Here is a 21,192-nt window from a genome sequence, read left to right as displayed (position 1 = left end):
GGTTGGTGATGAGAATTGTTTGTGCACAGGTGGGGGACAAATTGGCAATGTTGAACAAACAATACGCCGAAAAAGTGGCTACCAAGGAAGAGTTGAAGAGGAGGTCGGATGATATGGAGGTGAAACTGGACCGAGCTGACAAACTTGTGAAAGGACTGGCTGGGGAAGGGGTCCGCTGGCAGCAGACCGTCAAGGTAAGTGTGCTAGATTTCTTTATATGATATTGTTAAGGTGTAAGTGAGTGTCAATGTGTATGTGTCAGGGTCTTGAAGAGAACATGGGTTACCTGGTTGGAGACTGTTTGCTTGCCGCATCTTTTCTGTCCTATATGGGCCCCTTCCTGTCCAACTATAGAGTGGAGCTGCTGGAAATCTGGATGAGAGAAGTGAGAACTACATACTGTCTGCAGGATCGAGTGTTCAATTCTCATGCAGTATTTCAATGCCCTCTCCTCAGGTCCAGCACCAGGAAATCCCGTGTACACCAGGATTCAGTTTTTCCACTTTTCTCTCAAACCCGACAGTAGTGAGGGACTGGAATATTCAAGGCCTGCCCTCTGATGCTTTCTCCACAGAGAATGGAGTTATTGTCACCCGTGGCAACCGGTCAGGAAACATACACACGTGTGGTGTCAATGATCATTTGAAAAACAAAACATTGAAATTGTGTTGTTCTGGTCAAGATGGCCACTAATGGTGGACCCCCAAGGCCAAGCTCAGAAGTGGATCAAGAAAATGGAGCTGAAACGAGTAAGTCATGCACCAGAAATAGTATATATGTATATTTTACTGTATATACGGTACAGCTGGGAGACCTGAGCTCGATCCCACCCTCGGCCATCTCTGTGTGAGGTTTGCATGTTCTCCCCGTGCATGCGTGAGTTTTCTCCGGGTACTCCGGTTTCCTCCCACATTCCAAAAACATGCTAGGTTAATTGGCGACTCCAAATTGTCCATAGATATGAATGTAAGTTTGGATGGTAGTTTGTCTATATGTGCTGTGATTGGCTGGCTACCAGTCCAGGGTGTGTATCCAGCTGGGATAGGCTCCAGCACCCACAAGCGGTAGAAAATTTATGAATAAACAGTACAGCGATGTGTTAAAGTGTTTGCCCCCAAGTGTTTGTTTTTTTTCCCGCATGTTTGTCACACTTAAATGTTTCAGATCATCAAAAAAAATTAAATATTAGTCAATGGCTTATGTACTTCTGTGTGAATACGTGCAGGGTCTGAAACTCATCGACTTCCAGATGCCAGATTACTTGCTTATAGTAGAGAACGCCGTCCAGTTTGGAAATCCTGTCTTGCTGCAGAACGTCCAGGAAGACTTGGACCCGTCCCTCAACCCAGTTCTCAACAAGTCCCTGACACGAATTGGTCAGACTCACATATTTCCTATGTGATTGTATCATTGTGTCATTGTTCAAGTGGAAGTTAAAGTTTGAAGTGCTTGACTTTGGTTTGCTTCCCAGGTGGTAGGCTATTGTTGAAGTTGGGTGACAAGGAGGTGGAATATAGTCCAGAATTCCGTTTCTATATCACCACCAAACTGTCCAATCCTCACTACACGCCAGAGATTTCTACAAAAACCACCATTGTCAACTTTGCTGTCAAGGAGCAGGTTTACGTTGTTTGTTTATATTTTTTGTTAGGTTTGGAAGACATCTTCCCATTTTGCTGTTATCATTCATTTCCTTAATTTCTCTGTGAATAATGTGCGTGCTGGCAGGGTCTGGAAGCCCAACTCCTTGGTATCGTGGTGCGTAAGGAACGTCCAGACCTGGAAGAGCAAAAGGACAATCTAGTGATGAGCATTGCTTCAGGAAAGAGGAGCCTACAGGAGTTGGAAGATGAGATCCTCAGGTGAATACATTTGATTTTTCCCACACTTCCAAAGCAAAAAGTGAATGGTGTCAATTACACGTGCCCTTCATTGTCCTCTATCAGACTGCTGAATGAGGCGAGTGGCTCTCTGCTGGATGACGTGCAGCTGGTGAACACCTTGCAGACGTCCAAAGTGACAGCCTCGGAGGTTTCAGAGCAGCTGGAGACCAGCGAAGTGACTGAAATCAAGATTGACACCGCTCGAGAGGTCTGGCGCAAAAGCAAGCTTACTGTGCTAATCTATCACTTTCTGTACGTTTTTGTGATTAAAAAAATTAATTGCGTCGGCACGGCGGTCTAGTGGTTAGCGCGCAGACCTCACAGCTAGGAGACCAGGGTTCAATTCCACCCTCTGACATCTCTGTGTGGAGTTTGCATGTTCTCCCCGTGCATGCGTGGGTTTTCTCCGGGTACTCCGGTTTCCTCCCACATTCCAAAAACATGCTAGGTTAATTGGCGACTCCAAATTGTCCATAGGTATGAATGTGAGTGTGAATGGTTGTTTGTCTATATGTGCCCTGTGATTGGCTGGCGACCAGTCCAGGGTGTACCCCGCCTCTCGCCCAAAGACAGCTGGGATAGGCTCGAGCACCCCCCGCGACCCTCGTGAGGAAAAAACGGTAGAAAATGAATGAATGAATGAAAAATTAATTGCATTTTTTACTTTAACAGGCTTATCGTGCATGTGCTCAGCGGGCCTCCATCCTCTTCTTCATTCTCAACGACATGGGTCGCATTGATCCCATGTACCAGTTCTCACTGGATGCCTACATCAATCTGTTCAACCTCAGCATTGAGAAGAGCAAGAGCAGTCTAAAGCTGGAGGAAAGGATTATCAACCTCAACGACTTCCATACATATGCGGTGTACAAGTAAGTAATTCAGCCAGGAGGTAAGGTCACCATTTTTCATCATCACCGTTAAAATACTTTCTTTTGTACAGGTATGCATGCCGGGGTCTGTTTGAGATGCACAAGCTCCTCTTCAGCTTCCAGATGTGCGCCAAAATCCTTGAGGTTTCTGGCACTCTCAACATGGCCGAGTACAGTTTCTTCCTCCGTGGTGGAATTGTAAGAGAAACCAGTTCAAGTGTATGAGTGATTCATCAAAATACCTCTACGATGATCCGCAACTACTGTATTGATGTTTCCAGGTTCTTGATAAGAGGGATCAAATGGAGAACCCGTGCAGTAATTGGCTTGTGGATTCCACCTGGGACAACATCACAGAACTGGACAAGCTGCCCAACTTCCATGGCATCATGCCCTCGTTTGAGAAACAACCCCGGGACTGGAAGCTTTGGTTCACCAGTGCAGAGCCAGAGAAAGCTCCACTACCAGGTTGGTATACGGCATATGTTTCTGAGTTTTCCGTGTATAAGACACAGTGTTTAAGCTGCACTCACTAAATTTAGAGAGAAAAAAAACACATTTGTACATATATAAACTAACTATGAGCTGCAAATGTCCTAAATGTCATAAAATGGTATATTGTGGCGCTCACTAGTCAATGAGGACCAGGCAGCTCTTTATTTGACAGGAGCCAATCATGAGCTATAAAAAAACAAACAGTCTGACTCACGGTGTCATCTTACAAAGAACGCTTGTGGAAGGATTAGCCTTCCATCTCTTTGCAACAACATATCCCTTAATTTGCATAAAATTACCTACCGACAATGAAATGCATGAACTATAGAATGCTCACTATGTTGCATAATTATTGACCTTCTGACCTACACACAATGTGACTCTCCTGGGTTCTTGTTTGTGTCGTCTTATTTTTGTTCCCAAACTGCGTTGGTTAAGCCATGTTGGCATGTTGTCGTCCCCCTTATAGGAGACTGGGAGAACAACTGCAATGAGCTCCAGAGGATGCTCATAGTCCGTTCTCTGCGGCCAGACCGCGTCTTATTCTGCGCCACCACCTTCATCGTCAACAACCTGGGGCCTCGCTTTGTGGAGCCACCCGTTCTCGACATGAAGGCTGTGAGTACGCCGTATTTGACTTCTTCAGTCACTCAGTGCTGACCCCAAACATGTCTTCATACCAGGTCGTAGACGAATCCACGTGCAGGAGTCCTCTGGTCTTTGTCTTGTCTCCTGGGGTGGACCCCACAGGAGCACTGCTGCAGCTGGCCGAGACATCGGGTATGAGTAGACTCTTCCACGCGCTCTCCCTGGGTCAGGGCCAGGCTCCCATTGCCAAGAGAATGATCCAAGAGGGTGTACAGAAAGGTAACTAGTATTAATATCAACATTATAGAGTTTATCATTGATTACATGTGACAAATGTCTTTGGTGCCTATTTGTCTGCCCCATGCAGGTCACTGGGTCTTTCTTGCCAATTGTCACCTCTCACTCTCCTGGATGCCTGAGCTGGACAAGCTGGTGGAGCAGTTGGAGGTGGAAAAGCCCCACACAGACTTCCGACTGTGGCTGAGCTCTTCGCCACATCCCGATTTTCCCATCAACATCCTGCAGGCGGGCATCAAGATGACTACAGAGCCTCCAAAGGTAGAACCATGAGCACCGTGTTATCGCTACAATATGGACATACGGTATACCAAAACCCCGTTCTCGTCCTCAGGGAGTGAAAGCCAACATGAAGCGTCTCTACCACCTGGTGACCGAGGCTCAGTTCACCCGCTGCTCCAAACCGGTCTTCTACAGGAAGCTGCTCTTCTCCCTTTGCTTTTTTCACAGCATCCTGCTGGAAAGGAAGAAGTTCCTGCAGCTTGGCTGGAACATTATCTATGGATTCAACAATTCAGACTTTGAGGTAGCGAATGTTGATGGGGGTTATCCATGAAGGGAAATGGCTGCCAGTGGAACCATGCTGTGCTCTATGCGCACCCTTATCTAATTCAAGCTGTTAAGATCAAGATTAAGATTAAGATATAGATATGCCTTTATTTGTCCCTCAGTGGGGAAATTTGTATTGCACAGCAGCAAGAGTACAGAGTCAGTTAAGCAGTACAAAATACACAATATAGAAAAATAAACAATATAAACAACCCAAGTATTAACAAAATCAACAGTTTTCCCAGAGTTATATACAAATACGGTATGTAGATAATATGAAACGAGATGAGATATATGACCAGTCTATACACTGAGATCTTGTTAGAGAGTTAATATGAGGCATTATGGAAATACTTCACATAGAACTTAGCATATTGCATTTAGAGCCTTTAATATTGCACATGGAGGTTGATCAGATATTGCACAGTGAATGGGGTCTGGAGTAACTATACTGACTATAAAAGCAAGTATTACACAGATGTACATAGTGGTGTAGAAGTCTATTCTATAAGATCGTATCTTCTCCCGCAGGTAAGCGAGAATCTGCTCAGTCTGTACCTCAACGAGTATGACAACATACCTTGGGATGCCCTCAAATACCTCATTGCGGAGGTGAACTATGGCGGTCATGTGACTGATGACTGGGACAGACGACTTCTCACCACATACATCAACGACTACTTTTGCGAGGCAGCTGTCACCGAGCATAATTTTAAGTAAGAAGCACAGAAAATTGTTGTATCCTGTAAACAGTACAGCCATAAAGGCCATGTCAACATTGTCCATCAGTTGCATTTAATGGTCAAAATCTCACTCACATTTGCAGCATGCCGGCACCACCATGTGGACGGAAAGTGTCTGACACTTCCTTAATGGTGTTGTGGTGCAAACAATATGCTGTCAAAACACAAACATATCTCAATTCTCGTCTTAGGTTGTCAACTTTATCCTCCTATTACATCCCCCACGATGGACCCCTGTCCTCCTACAAGGACTTCATCAACATGCTGCCAGCCACAGAGCACCCTGACTTGTTTGGCCAGCACCCCAACGCTGACATCGCCAGCCAGATCGCAGAAACCAGATCCCTGTTTGACACACTTCTGTCCCTACAACCCCAAGTGACCAGCGCCAGCACAGCGGGTTCTGGACCAAGTCGTGAGGACAAGGTGTGTTCAGGGACACTTTTTGGGTAAAATTGTTACAGCTATACTTGTAGTAAGATCCATAAGGATAATCCTTGTCTTGTAAAAAGAGAGACACCCATTATTTGGTTATGCAACACTGAGAGATGCTTATCAGTGTAATGTGATGCAGAATGTACTCCTTCATGGGCCAGCACTGTTCCCCGTTACTTGGTTACATAAATTATTGTTCTCCTGCACTCTCCTATGTCTCATCTTCAACTGTGTATGATTTCATCTGTACTGTCTCTAGGTGCTGGATCTGTTAGCAGACGTGCGGCAGACGATCCCGGCTTTGATTGACTACGAGGGCACCAGCGCGCTTTTTCTGGATCCTACTCCGCTGGATGTGGTCCTGCTGCAAGAGATCCAGAGATACAACTCCCTGCTGGAAACTATCATGTATGATCCCCTTGCTAAATCATGTTATTTTCAGCAAAACCATCTTCTATGCAAAATGTGCATAACTTAACTGTGTAAGATTAGCATGATGAATGCTTGTGTATTAGATCGTCCTTAGTGGAGCTGGAGAAGGGAATCAAAGGCTTGGTGGTAATGTCGTCGAGCTTGGAGGAGACCTTCAACTGCATGTACGACGCCCGGGTTCCACCATTGTGGGAGAAGGTGACGTTTTCATCTTTTATATTGTATTTCTGTCCTTAAAGCTGTTATGAAACATGTCTTTTACTCACCAAACCAAATGGCTGTAAATGATGCAACACAGCTGACATCTGTGGACTTAATCGTACACTCTGAAAAGTAATTCAGAGTATCTGTTGACACCACTTGATTTAATACATAAATGCAATGTAAAAAATGTAATTAATTGATTTAGATAAACTTTCCAAGTTGCTAACTTTATTTTTTAAGTTATGTTCAAATAATAATGTTGGCTATTACATGAACTTAATTTAGCACGTCATATACACTCAAATTTTATTGTTGGTAAGCTTAAAACAAAATTCAAGTTGCCATGACTTAATTAGCTTTAGCTTGGTAACATAATATACACACACACACATATATATTTATATATATATGTAAAGTTACTGCTACTTAAAAAGCTGTGTGCATTGTTATTATAATTAAGTAGACAATAAATTAAACTACTTTGAATAAAATGAATAAGTCAGTTGACTTAACATATTTCTTTGAGTTATGAACTTAAAAACTTGTCCCTATGACAACAATTATTCAGTAAGCATTACTTAAAATAAGCTTTGAGTGAAGAAGAAAAGCTAATTTGTACAATGCAATATTGTTTGTTGGTTCAAAGCAATTTCAAATTATGTTGTCATAACTAAGAAAGACTAATGGAAATTGTTGCGTTTATTTTTTTGTTGAGGCTAAACATTTATTTTTTGAGTGTAGTGTAATAAGCAGACTGAAGCTTTCAAGGCCTGCCCTTCTTTGCAAAAAAAAAAAAAAAAGACCCTGAGCTTATTGAGTGCCAGCCAAAGGCTTATTATTGCTGGGCCATTTTATAGGAGCAGTGACAGGTATTAGCTGTGCTACCTCCAATGGAGCTCCTCTGTTTAACTGAACACTTGCTGCACTGAAAACTTGCTTTTCGAGTCGTCTTCATTGTCTTTCTCTTCTCTTTCACTTTTTGCAATAACAGCTTAGACAGTTCTACTTGTTCTTGCATGTGCACCCTGCAGGCTGCAACAGTACCTAAAAGCACAAAAACAAAGTTGATTAAAAGTGACTGTACTCTGTCTGGGTCCACCAGGCGTACCCCTCGCTCAAGCCCTTGGCGGCGTGGACCCGTGACCTCTGCCAGCGAGTCCTTCAGTTTGCACGCTGGGCTGATCAGGCACAGCCCCCCAACCTGTTCTGGCTGTCAGGCTTCACCTTCCCCAATGGATTCCTCACCGCTGTGCTGCAGTCATCTGCTCGGCAACACAAGGTGAGCCAAGGTACCGTAATATGAAGCTAGCAATAATATGCAGAGAGGCTGTACAACAGAACCAATGCTGTAATAGCGGTAAGGAACAAACTGCTGAACCAGCATTAATGAGAGAGTGCTGATGAGTTTATTGTTATCGTTTCACACCCACAGCCAAGTAGTGGAACCAAAATTTTGAAGCCCATGCTGAGCTCAATAAAGCCCTTTGTTGCTGACCAATCACGATACTTACTGTATGAAAGTACTCCCAGCTATTGCCATGCTGTGGGGTTAAAAAAAAAAAACTACATCAGGAGCTTGCCTACAGCCACAGCCAATGTTTTATTACGTGGCTGTAAAGAGAGACACTGGCGGTTATTTGCTATTGTCGACCAAACACCCTCGACTTGGCGGTTATTCTGAGGTATTTATCATGTATTAGTACAGTATAAAGCACAAGTACCTTCCCTATCTGCAGGTATCAGTTGACACACTATCCTGGGACTTTACAGTGTCCAGTGTAGATGACAGCCACATCCAGAACCCACCCAAGGTGACGTCTTTCTGTCTTTCTCACCACACGTTACCATTTGTTTGCTTACTAATATTTATATTTCTAATCGGTTGCCTCCAGGATGGAGTGTACGTGCGAGGTTTGCACCTGGAGGGGGCCGCCTGGGACAAGAAGGGCTTGTGCCTGGTGGAGGCCGAGCCCATGCAGATGGTGTGTCCCATTCCAGCTATCAACTTCAAGCCAGTGGAAAACCGCAAGAAGATGGCCAAGAGTGAGGGCCATGTTTTGGCTTTTTTTTTTTTATCTTTGTGATTGATATTCACTCTCACGTGGTTAGCGTGCAGGCCACACAGCTAAGAGACCCGGGTTCGATTCCCCACTCGGGCTTCTCTGTGTGGAGTTTGCATGTTCTCCTTGTGTGTGGGTTTTTTTTTTCTGGGTACTCCGGTTTCCTCCCACATTCCAAAAACATGCTAGGTTAATTGGCGACTCCAAATTGTCCATAGGTATGAATGTGAGTGTGAATGGTTGTTTGTCTATATGTGCCCTGTGATTGGCTGGCGACCAGTCCAGGGTGTACCCCGCCTTTCGCCCGAAGACAACTGGGATAGGCTCCAGCACCCCCGCGACCCTTGTGAGGAAAAGCGTTAGAAAATGAATGAATGAATGAATGATTGATATTCACTCTCACATGGTTAGCGTGCAGGCCACACAGCTAGGAGACCTGGGTTCGATTCCCCACTTGGGCATCTGTGTGTGGAGTTTGCATGTTCTCCTTGTGTGTGGGGTTTTTTTTCCGGGTACTCCGGTTTCCTCCCACATTCCAAAAACATGCTAGGTTAATTGGCGACTCCAAATTGTCCATAGGTATGAATGTGAGTGTGAATGGTTGTTTGTCTATATGTGCCCTGTGATTGGCTGGCGATCAGTCCAGGGTGTACCCCGCCTCTCGCTCAAAGACAGCTGGGATAGGCTCCAGCACCCTCGCGACCCTCGTGAGGATAAGCGGTAGAAAATGAATGAATGAACTTTGTATTTCTTTCCATTGGTCTTTGCAGACATTTACCTGTGTCCTTGCTACTACTTTCCCGTGCGATCGGGTGGGGCAGGCAGAGCCTCGTTTGTGATCGCCGTGGAGCTGAAATCCGGAGCCGTGAACCCGGATCACTGGATCAAGAGGGGAGCAGCTCTCCTCATGAGCCTGGACAGCTAACATACTCCCATGGCGGCGTTCTACATGTTTTTATTTTTATTTATTCCCTCACAAACTCAAACCACAGCATGCAGCAATCGTGCAAATTCCTGTGCAAACTGGGAGAACAGAAAAAAGGACAGAAGCAGAAGGAGTGAACCTATTCAAGCAAATGAATTTTAATGAAGCCTTGCAGAAAAGACGCAATCTCTCAAACCCTGGACTTCCCTGTTAGCCAGGGAGAGAGAAAAGAAAACAAGTGAGTTGGGAGGAAGAATGATCTCGTAATGAGAATGTGGGGGAAAGAGGAGGGGAGTTCAAGGTCGTATTCAGACTTAAGGATTGCCCCCTGAAAAGCCCACCAGACTTCCTCTGGCTTTAAGAGGCTCTTTATCGGAGCTGGCTCATTCTGTGTGGAGACACTGGTGGTCTCCTTGTTGGTGGGTGGGAGATGGAAGTGGAGCGGAATTCACATTAAAATAAGCTTGTCCTTCAGGCTGCCTTGTAACATAAACATATGGCTTGAAAGAAGATGAAGAGGAGAGAAGATGCTGTGGGAATTATTTTGCTAGAGTTTGTTGTGAGCTGGGAATGGAAAAAGGAATATTCCAACACAGGAATGCACGTTGCTTTCATTGAGAAGGAAAATTTTGCTCATGGCGATAAGTAGTGGGGGGGCCAGCCCCATTCTTCTACACCAAAGCCATCCAAGCATGGACCGTCCTCAAAGTTGGAAGTGTTCACAGTGCTAAACAAGACAAAAATGAAGACTTGGCCCAAAAAACATTTTCCACGACAAAAAAGGTACCAGAAAAAAATTACAAATAAATAGTAACTGCAAAAAGTTACCAGAAAAAAACAAAACCAGTACAATATTTCCAAAAAATACAGATAAAGTATATTGAAGAAAATTTACAAATAAAAAGGTACCAGAAAAAATGTACAAATAAATAGTTACCAGGAATTAATGGCCAAAAAACATTTTCCACGATAAAAAAGGTACCAGAAAAAATATACAAATAAATAGTTACTAGAAAAACAATAACAAAAAAAACTTTCCAAGACAATAAAAATTTAGCAGAAAAAAAGACCAAAAAGTTACCAAAAAAAACAAAACCAGAAAAATATTTCCAAAAAAATACAGATAAAATATATTGAAGAAAATTTACAAATAAAAAGGTCCCAGACAAAAATGTACAAATAAATAGTTACCACAAATAAATGGCCAAAAAAACATTTTCCACGACAAAAAAAGGTACCAGAAATTTTTTTACAAATAAATAGTTACCAGAAAAAAGCAACAAAAAGTTTGACATAATGAGGCAACCAGCACAAAAAAAACGTTGGTCAAGTCTGGTGAGACTTTTGCCCAACTAGTGTACTGTATATTACTAGTCTGGTACAATGTTCCAGAACAAACTGGACTGCCTATATGACATGTATACTGTCCGATGAAACCCACATGTCTAAATCAGCATGTCTTCAAGGTTACATACGCTTTTAGGAGGTTTTTTTTGTGGTGGAATTTTTACCAGCTAATATACAACCTAGGGAAAAGTCAAAAAGGTTCCTTTTGCATCGTAAAGGGGCAAGTAGTATTTTGACTCCAATCATAGGGCAGACCTCTTTCATAGAAATGAGCTTCAAAATGAAATTTTCAAGTAACAAATCTCAAAGCTTACAGAAAACAGTTCAAACGTTCTGTGTGAAAGGCTGGACTTTGTTTAGTTTTCATGTGAATTCCATGTTTACAGCTCTTATTTTGGCAGTTTATTTTCTTGTTTGGGACTTTGGCGGTGCCTTTGCTTTGGTTTGTGGATGCTATGCACGCACATGGTGCTCATGTGTAATCGCTACTGTTTTAGTGTAGTCGCTTTTGCTAGTTGCTGGTTAATTGTTGGTTGGTTGGTGCTTGACTTTCAACTTGTTTTTTCATGGACTTTTGACTGTTTTCTGGTGAGCATTAGTTTGAATGCCAGTATTTATTTTCTCTTGTTTTGGCCGTGTTTGCGTTTTTTTTTCTTCATCACCTTCCACAATGATCCCATGTTTCCCAAAATGGGCTCCTTAGCCAGTTCCTGTATTTTTGTATTTTTGTATTTTTGACTCATATGCTTGTGAGTCAGCCTTGATTTTTTCCTTTATAAAAGACTCTTTTCACTGCAAAATGTCCTGGAATCCTGGGGCAGCACAACATGCTCCAAGAGCAAAACATAACAGAATAATGAAAGTTACCACTCGAGTATGACTTGGTTGTTTTTGGAATGGTTGGCTTGGTACGAGTAGCATAAGCCCAAGAATGTGGTGTCCATGATGTGGGGCCCTGATTGTTCTGCTTACCAGCACCACAGATTGAGCAGCATGCTCGATACCAGCAAATGGTTCAACTGACTGCAGCTTATGTTCTGCACCAGTCCACCTTGCGCTGCAGCTTGATGCTAGCCGGAGACCTGAATTCACCTTAAGTGAATTGCCGCAAAGTATGATTCAGTATTAATGAGTGTAATAATTTCATACTTAGAGCACAGAAAACCTGTTTTACGTTCTAGAAAATGTTTTTTAACATTATATCAGAGCCCCGGTGGATATGAAATAACACCCCTGTAGTCACCTTTACACTCCTTTGTTTACACCGCTTTGCTCTGGTTACGGGATCACTGCAAGAACATAGCATAGCAATAGTTAGCCTCTTCGTTGTACTGATTCGGGACTTAAAATGTTTCAAACTGAGTTGAGAAAAAGGACAAAGTAAGGAGACAAAAATATACCACTTCCACACTGAACGCGAGGAGTTTTTTTTCACTTATTTCAGACATGCTGTGGCTGACTACGTAACATTACATTATATTTTGCTTTATTTCTCTATTTTTCAATTTTTTGTGTTAGTTTTACTGAATTATTTCTACAATGTGATGTGGGCCAATAAGAAAACAAGCCACACTTTGGATATCTCTTATGTAAACCGTTTGGGTATACTGTGTTACTTTTGAAAAAAAATCCAAACAATGTATTCAATGGGGTAGTTTTTGCAGTGTATTTGCTTCATTTGACTACAACAGTTACCTCTTTTAGGGAAACATTAGCACTCTGCTATGTCCTCTCCAACTTTTCATTCCTGGAGTTACTCTTAATTTGACGTCCACTTCTGCATAACGACAGTTGGGCTGTTTTTTTTTGTTTTTTTTGCAGTATGTGACTATGGAGGCGGGGCACTCAATGTCCAAGACTCTTTCACCGAAAATAAACCTGCATGTGAAGGGAAGAAAGAAAGGATAGGAAGGGAGGGACGAGGAGGAAAGGAAAGGAAAGCAAAGGGCCCTTCAGCGGGCACACACACACGGGAAAAGAGCCTCTGCGTGTCATCGGAATTAAAACTGCGCAGTTTCTTCTGCGGAGTGCCTGCGTGGACCTTTTTTCCTGTATGGAATGTGTTGTGGAGCGGATCGGATCGGATCAGAGGGTTCCGGTAGTCCCTTCAGTCTCGGATCCTCAATGTATCAGGCGATTTTTCCACCAGATGGTGTCTCGTAACGGAGGAGGAGGAGAAGTGATCATGCCTTGCCCATGGGCCAACACCTCCACTGCTTGTCTTCGCATGTTTGCACCTCAAGGCGTCATGGATGTGCAGTGGGAGTGATGGGTCTTTTTTTTTTTAGGGAAATGTATTCGTTTTTGCGTCAGAGGAGAGCAGATGCAGCTTTTCCCATTAAAAACGACGAGGAGGATCCATTGGCAGATGTTTTATGGAAGGTGATGCGAAGGTAAGAAATATCAAATAGTACCTGCAAGGCAACATTGAACATAAAGCACACAATAACAGGCTGCAGCTACTGTAAGACAGTCTCACACACAAAAAAACACGCTGTGTATTGTTGCAGGCCTTTTTTGGACACAAACTCTCCTTTGTGAATCATATTTATGAACATCCATCATGTCTGATTTTTTTGCAGTGTTCGTGAACGCTACGCGGACAAGTTTTACACACTTGAATATATCCATGGTGTTTTCTCCCCCCAAATTATGTTCTCACAGAAGCTGAGATGTCGCAATCACCGTTTTAATAAATCAATCCGCAGAGTCGTGCCCACGCTGCGAACTGGCGCAGTGTTGCACAATTTTAGCAAGGAGGTGGGGGGGTAATGGTGGCTTTTTGGATTACATACGCGCTCGTTGTGTGAGGAGGAGTGTCGTAGTTTGTCTCCCATTTGTCATGTGATTAAGTTGTGGCGGGTTGTCTGCTTCTTTTTTTTTTCCAGGAAGAGGATTTGAATTTTCTTTCCTCTGGGTGAAGTCTTGTCTCCACCCCTCTTCCGCCTGCACTTCATCACCAGCACCGCGAGAGGGCACACCGGCACCACATTGGTGAGTTGAACGCTCAACATTTTTTTTAATAACACTTTGAAACTTGACTATTTATCTAACCAATACGTGGTAGTACAACAAAACGAGTGTGTTTGATGATTTTTCGGCATTAGACGAAATAAATTTCAGGCTAACTGGCTAGCTAGCTAGCTAGCTAGCGGCCGACTCGAGTCGCTGCAGCATAAGAGTTGCGCAATGTGTTGTCAACAATGAATAACAGGACTGTAAAGGTGACTATTGGCATGCTATTTCATGTCTACATGGCTTTAATCGTGTTAAAACTGTATTTAGAAAATCAATGGGTTTTAATGTTCTAACCACGAAGTTGTATTAACATTGAAATTCATTAAATGCGGCCGGGTCTGGAGCCAAATTAACAACTCGAACCGAGGGACGGCTAATACACCCCTCACACTTCCTTAAAGATACATTTTCAAGGGGCAACACTAAAAAAAACGATTCTTGGATACAATGTATACAGCTTAGATAATGTGTATATCTCCTGTCCCACTCTCATAAAGTTTAAACTGGAGTGGCGTTGAATTGTAGCTAGCTAAACTAGCTAGCTGTTTAATCAGCGTCTTGATATGCTACACCTGTGAGGTGGAAGAACTATGAACAATGGATGAATACCAACACAGATTTAGACAAATTACGCTTCAATATTTGTGAGGGATAGGCCTTTTGTGTACACAAAAAAGTTTGAGTTCAGCTGATGAAAAATGGCACAAAAAAAAATGTTGCGTTTGTTTTTGCGTACTATGAACCAGTAGTACATGTATACAGTAAGCTGTGTTCAATACAACACATGTCCACTAGGTGTCGACACATTCACATACTTGAATTCCCTAAACTTTATGGCTGACATTGTCAAGTTCTCATACCTACTGATATTTAGGAGTGGCATAAAAAATTAAACCAGGGACAACTTAAAAACACACTAACCTTATGATATCATGTAGAATAATAGTACAACATTTTAAATGAATACAGTGGAACCTTATTTTTCATAAGCCCCGGTTGTTGTGGTATTTGATACAAAAGGATTGTCATGGAAGCAGTTTTTGGTTAGGTTGTAGGGAGAATGGTTTAAAACAGGGGTCTAACCACCAGTATGTGTGCGGGGGCTGAACCCGGCCCAAGAAGCTTTCAGGGTGCAATGATACATTTGTAAATAACTCCATCAAATTTGATGTAAATGCATATCTCATACTGTACATACTGTTTATAATCTGTATAATCTGCAATAGCCATATTATAGTCATTTATATCCCTGTACATATCCTCACTGTATTATAGTCATAGCCTGTAATAGTTTGTAGATCTGTCCATTTTTCTGCATTTACTTTAAGTAAATGCAGAAAAATGCAATTTTATAAGTACCTTAGTAGTAATACTACTAAGGTACTTATAAAATTGCACTTCTGGTTGGATGCTAACTGCATTTTGTTGCCCTGTACCAGTGACATGAGCAATAACAATAAAGTTGAATCTAATCTAATATCTATTTTGGAAGTATGGGCCATTGCTTTATTTAAAAAGTTATGTTGTGAGGTAGTTTAGAGAGCTGAGTCAGGATGGTGCGTGTGTACGTATGTGTACGTATGTGTGTGTGGATGGCAGGAAGCAGTGGGTGAGGAAGAGGACTCACAGGGGAGTTAGGCACCTTCCTCCTCTTGTTCGTCCCCCTCCTGCCCCTGTCGTCATCATCATCATCATCATCATCCACAGAGAGGAGAGGCATGTTTGACATCATCCACCTCCGGCTGTTTTGTGAGGGCGTCTTGGCACATGTTCGTACAGAATAACGAACCAGGAAACATTGCAAAAGAACAACAATTCAGGAAAGGATTGCATTTGAGAATGAAGCTCCTCTAACCCGGAGGCTTATATAACTTTGCCTGCAGGAGAGGGTGTTGGCTTTGTGTGTTGTCATGGCAGTGCTCTCAGGGGGCGGTGTGATCCTGTGTGTAGGGTGAGGCTGACGGCGTTAGCTATGTGGAAGACGCACAACACGCCTCCTCTGGTAGGCTGACTAGAAATGCAGGAGGTTGGTGTTTTGTTTGGCCTTGGAAGCGGTCTTGTTCATTCATACATTTTTCATTCTTGAAGAATATTCAAGATTATTCATCATGTGCAGAGTAGAAACAAAGTATGGTATAAGTATTAAGGTAGGTATGCCTTCAGTGAAAACATCCTGTCTGGATGTGGCTATTTACTAATCTGACTAGTGTGGATGCCATTTTTTTTCCATCCAGCAAAAAAAAAAAAAAAATATCCCTGGTGTGTTCCTGTGTGGATAGGGCCTCTCTCTTGGCTTTCTGCCTCTCAGGTTTCAATCCCCCCAGCATGCTTCACGCCCCAGTCTACCCACCCCTTTGACCTGTGTGTCTACCCCCATTGCCCTCCCTCTCCCCCCGGGCAAGACTCTTTTGTGCCTCCCTCCCCCTCGATCGCTCCCTCCCCAGCACCTCAGCCTTTTGTGTGAGAGGCCAACGAGAGGAGAAGAGGAGCTGTGAGGACGTAGAGCGAGACGAGAAGGATCCTTTTCTTTAAAGGCTTTAAATACGATTTGTTTAGATGTTATAGATGTTAGCTTTTAGCTTAGCACCCTCTTGCTTCATGTATAAGCAACAGCAATCCCTCATTTATTGTGCTTAATTGGTTAGTTAGAGCATAGAAAACCTCTTTATGACTTCTAAATATGTTTTTTTTTAACATTATTAGAGCTCTCTAGACATGATATAACACCTCCATTGGCATGTTTATACTCATTAGTGTAAATACGTAAGACATTGGTGTGTGTTGCTATAAATGTGTTCCCTAGAGGAGCTGAGTGGGGGCGCACAGGAAGTGAAGTCGGGGGTTCAGAGTTGAATTTTAGCTTGTTGTGGGTTACTGCAGCAACAGTACCCTGGGTTTTTATAGGGGATTATTATAGGGGATTATGGTGAGATCATTCAAACTTGCTGTAAAAGCATCTTGTTCTGGTGGTTGTCTGCGTCACAAACATTTACAGTAACATTACTGACACCTAGTGAACAGTTTGGAATGCTACACATCATTCAAAGCGTATCTTTTGAATGAAGGCCTTATGTTTTTATTTTAGTTCATGTAGCCAGTTTTATTATTTTTGGCCTATGCAGCCTATTATTATTAGCCTATATTAATGGAAGCAACTCTTACGTGTCCTTGGCCTAAAGTAAGTCTAAGCATAAAAATGTTCAAACTACAGTAAACCTCGGATATATCGGATTCAATTGTTCCCACTGGTTTTGTCCGATATAAGCGAAATCCGTTATATGCGTAAACGGAAAATGTCCGTTTTATGCATATATCGGATTTATATCCGGTATATGCATAAATCGCATTTTATCCGTTATAAAAAGGCACTTCCTTGACTATGTTTCCAATGTACCTGGACGCGCAGGCAACGCTGCAAACGCTGTAAATGACGTCGTATAGCGGCCTGTCACGATTCAGCGAATCGGAGCGCCACGATGCGGCCATCCGATATATGCGAGGGAAATTTAATGGAAATGCATTGGAACGGGACTGGAGATTTTGTCCGAAATAGGCGAAATCCGTTATAAAAAATCCGATATATGCAATGAATTTTTATTGGAAATGGATTACAGAAAAATCGGTTCTTTTTTATCTGTCCGTTGTGAGCGAATTTCCGATATATCCGAGTCCGATATATCCGAGGTTTACTGTACAATACAATTTAAAACAATAAAAGAACTGTAACACAATGGCCACTAGGTGTCACTAGTAACATGCACTAGACTCGATCGCCAACAACAGGGTTTTATTATTTTAGGCACAATAATAACATAACAATAATATTAATAGTCATCGTCATAATAATAACACGGGCTAATGTTGTGACCGAAATTCCCTTATCGCCGTTGGGTCTGGAATCAACTAACCAGAATAAACAAGGGATTACTGTGTATAGTTTTATGCAAACAAGAGACTCTTTGCAGGTTTTTATTCAGCATTATTTCAAAAATAAGTTAATATTTAATGTCATTAGATTGTGCACCTTAATGAAGTGTCTGCTTCAGTGGAACCAGTGCGTGTGTGCAGATGTTAATATGCTTGTCACCGATAGTGAACATGCATTATGGATTCCAATAGGTCCTCCGCATGCATTTTTAAAAATGTGGGGATAAGTGTATGTGTGTGTGTGTGTGTACAGTATGTGTGAAATCCACTCTCAGGGCATGCTCTTGGAGGAGAGAATATTCCTGGAGAGCCAGCTGCCTCCCTTGTCTGTTATCACAGCTAACTCCATTAGAGGATCTTGTGCTACCAAGCCTTCCGCTGACACACACACATACACACACGGAGACAAGATTATTGAATTTCCAGTGATGTCCAACTTCCCTCCAGTGTCAGCGCAAGGCATTGTAGGTAAAGTGTGGCCAATGTTATGTCTGTTCCGGCAAAATGTCAGCTAGCCCTCCTCTCTTATCTCCTGTGAGGTGCTGACCTTTACCCGCTGTCACGCTAATGCATGATCACTTAGATATAAACACAGGCTGCATTCAAGCACAACCCGTTATTTTGTGGCCTGGTCGTTCGCCCGTAATTAGGCTCTGGGGGTAATTAACTGGCTAATTGTTGTTGCTTTGTATACTTATACCGCTTATCATCAAATCCATGGGGGGAAGCAGCGTGGTTGTTATTAATTAGCCGTTCTTGACGTATTGACACACAAACATGCACGTGCAAGTCCCTCTGCGACCCGGACCCGGTCCAGTAATAATACCGCGTCTGCTTCTTCTATGTGAGTCTTGTGCAATGTTTGTTTGGACTTGTTGCTTGGTCAACTTTGGAGTGCTCTATGCACGCGGGCCACATCCAGTGCCAAGTGCAGGCTTGTGTTGCCATGTCAACGCGATCCAAAATGCAGAGCTGCAAGGAGGCCTCTGATTGGCCGCACTTCCATGCATGGGATTGTGATGCATGCTGTCAGCGGGCCAATGGGGCGCGAGTCGAGCCGTGGCTGTTGCTAAGGGGAGTAGCTTGGAACACAGTCAGCTGGGTTTACACTCTCTCTCTCTCTCTCTCTCTCTCTCTTTCAGTCGTTTCAAGCTTGCTCTTCTTGCGCTGCTTTGCCCTCATTGACTCCTTCGCCCCCTCCTCCTTCCTGTCTTCACATCCTTCTCTTGCTGCATTTTTTTTTTACACTTCTACATGCGCAAAGGTGGAAAGAGCACATGTCGGGAAAACTCACTGAATATTTAATTCAGTGTTGTTTTGTGTGTTTCTTTCTTTGTTTGCTCCTTTTTTGGTACCCTGCAGCCAGCCTCATAACCTCCATGTTGACTTTGCACCTCCCCACTGAGCCCTGCCTTTTAACTTTTGTGACTATCAAACTAAATTCTCCAGAGCTGCAATTAGTGTCACCACATTATTATTTATATGTGATGTACATATTGCAAACATGTGGGCTGAAATGTATGACAATTACAGACGTGCGGTCTTGCAATGCAAAAAAAAAAAAGGAATAATCTGATTGGTCACTTGTTGCTGATCAGCGGTTGCCAAGTTACCCCTTAAGCGGGCCAAGTATAACTTAATGGCTGTTCATGCCAAGCAGAAGTGTGTGGCATCCAGCTGTTTCTATTCTACAATACTAAACTACAATAATAAACATTGAAGTATTGCCTTTGGAGTTCAACTTGTGATTATTTTACAGTCGATGAGTCGATAGCGGCATGCTGGCATGTATTCCGCAGCAGCGGCATCATCCCAGCAGGAATGTTGTACGTCACGCTAACAAAGCATCTGCTCTCTCAACACATTTTCCATTTCCTCCTACCACACTTCCTGTTTCCTGGCTCTCATCCTCCCTTTGTTCATCTCTTAGCCACATTTCTTCCCTCCTTCCGCTGTCATCGCTCGCCTCTCTTTCCGCCTCCTCGCCTTTTGTGTGTGGAATGGATACGCTTTGCCAAGTGCGCCGCCCTGCTTATGAATCACCAAGACAAGTATGTCATGTAAAGACAAGCATTCATTCATAATAATCCTCAATATGAAGAGAATCGGGAAAACCAAGCAATTCCATGTACACATACACACACACACACTATTATCGCCTGTGTGTAAAGATGAGATCAAAAGCAGCAGAGCCAGCTGCCTCTCAGCCCCCCCTGCTGCTTTCATTTGTGATCTCACCATGTGTGTGTGTGTGTGTGTGTGTTTGTGTGTGTGTGTGTGTGTGCGTGCGCCATATCAAGATGTAATCGCAGATGACAAAAATAGGCAGGAATGAGCCTATGAAGATGTCTATGAGTTGTGGGCGTGTTTCTCTGAAAATGCACGTGCCTGTGATGCGTCCACCTCTGCAAGTGGAAGTTTCCTAGTGTGCAGCAGGCAGCTTGAGGGTAAAAATAGAAAATGGCATGCTTGGCTTGCAGCTGGAAAATAGAAGAAGGTTCATATTTTTTTAAGGGTCCATATTATATTGGAAAAAATATATATATATATATATTTAAAGAAATAATTTATCAATAGGGCGGCACGGCGGACGAGTGGTTAGCGCGCAGACATCACAGCTAGGAGGACCAGGGTTCGATTCCACCCTCGGCCATCTCTGTGTGGAGTTTGCATGTTCTCCCCGTGCATGCGTGTGTTTTTTCTCCGGGTACTCCGGTTTCCTCCCACATTCCAAAAAACATGCTAGGTTAATTGGCGACTCCAAATTGTCCATAGGTATGAATGTGAGTGTGAATGGTTGTTTGTCTATATGTGCCCTGTGATTGGCTGGCGACCAGTCCGGGGTGTATCTCGCCCCAAGACAGCTGGGATAGGCTCCAGCGACCCCCGCGACCCTCGTGAGGAAAAAGCGGTAGAATGAATTAATTTATCAATAATATAGCTTTTATTGAATTTTTATAGGAATTTAGACGCACCGATCAATCGATTGGCCCTGATTGAACAACATAACCAACATAACCAAGTAATGTTAGAAGGGCATTGGACCACAGTTTGGCGGATAGTCCAGCTTTGTTTATGCTCACAAAACCGTGCCATAGTTTTCTTTTCATCGGAAATCTGCAACTCCAACCACTTCTGCCTGATGCTTGCTTCAAGTTAGCTTTCCCTCTACCATTTCCTGGAAGCCATTATACAGGCCATATACACGGTTGTGTTCTTAGGCTACATTGCAAGTGAGCCCACTCTGTTGGCTGAAAAGCAGCCCCACAGAGGAATAATTTCAGGGTGCGTCACTGTTGGCATGACACAGGACTGTTTGTAGGAATCACCTTTACTTCTCCGGTCAGGCTTTTTTCAGTCGGAAAGGGGATTTATCAGAGAAAATGTTTTAACCCCAGTCTTCAGGAGCTCAATACC

At 43.1% G+C, this 21,192-nt stretch overlaps 1 protein-coding gene across 3 annotated transcripts in view; it reads left to right on the top strand.

Annotated features, from left to right (window-relative positions):
- dnah2 (dynein, axonemal, heavy chain 2) overlaps positions 1-21,192 on the top strand; it is an 80,916-nt gene that overhangs the window by 24,607 nt on the left and 35,117 nt on the right. For all 3 annotated transcript variants that reach the window (XM_058067825.1, XM_058067824.1, XM_058067826.1), the window contains 24 exons: positions 30-194; positions 263-385; positions 457-605; positions 683-749; positions 1,226-1,376; positions 1,472-1,620; positions 1,729-1,862; positions 1,947-2,091; positions 2,556-2,755; positions 2,827-2,953; positions 3,037-3,223; positions 3,720-3,868; positions 3,934-4,117; positions 4,206-4,396; positions 4,470-4,661; positions 5,216-5,400; positions 5,619-5,853; positions 6,122-6,270; positions 6,378-6,492; positions 7,601-7,777; positions 8,235-8,309; positions 8,391-8,541; positions 9,329-13,223; positions 13,719-13,824. In XM_058067825.1, the coding sequence (XP_057923808.1) occupies positions 30-194; positions 263-385; positions 457-605; positions 683-749; positions 1,226-1,376; positions 1,472-1,620; positions 1,729-1,862; positions 1,947-2,091; positions 2,556-2,755; positions 2,827-2,953; positions 3,037-3,223; positions 3,720-3,868; positions 3,934-4,117; positions 4,206-4,396; positions 4,470-4,661; positions 5,216-5,400; positions 5,619-5,853; positions 6,122-6,270; positions 6,378-6,492; positions 7,601-7,777; positions 8,235-8,309; positions 8,391-8,541; positions 9,329-9,483 (3,555 nt within the window). In that variant the 3' untranslated portion in view covers positions 9,484-13,223; positions 13,719-13,824. The remainder of the gene's footprint in view (positions 1-29; positions 195-262; positions 386-456; positions 606-682; positions 750-1,225; positions 1,377-1,471; positions 1,621-1,728; positions 1,863-1,946; positions 2,092-2,555; positions 2,756-2,826; positions 2,954-3,036; positions 3,224-3,719; positions 3,869-3,933; positions 4,118-4,205; positions 4,397-4,469; positions 4,662-5,215; positions 5,401-5,618; positions 5,854-6,121; positions 6,271-6,377; positions 6,493-7,600; positions 7,778-8,234; positions 8,310-8,390; positions 8,542-9,328; positions 13,224-13,718; positions 13,825-21,192) is intronic.

This window comes from Doryrhamphus excisus, chromosome 3 (assembly GCF_030265055.1).
Source record: "Doryrhamphus excisus isolate RoL2022-K1 chromosome 3, RoL_Dexc_1.0, whole genome shotgun sequence".
Lineage (NCBI taxonomy): Eukaryota > Metazoa > Chordata > Actinopteri > Syngnathiformes > Syngnathidae > Doryrhamphus > Doryrhamphus excisus.
The sequence above is the reverse complement of the archived record's forward strand: the minus strand, read 5'-3'. Positions and strand labels throughout refer to the sequence as shown.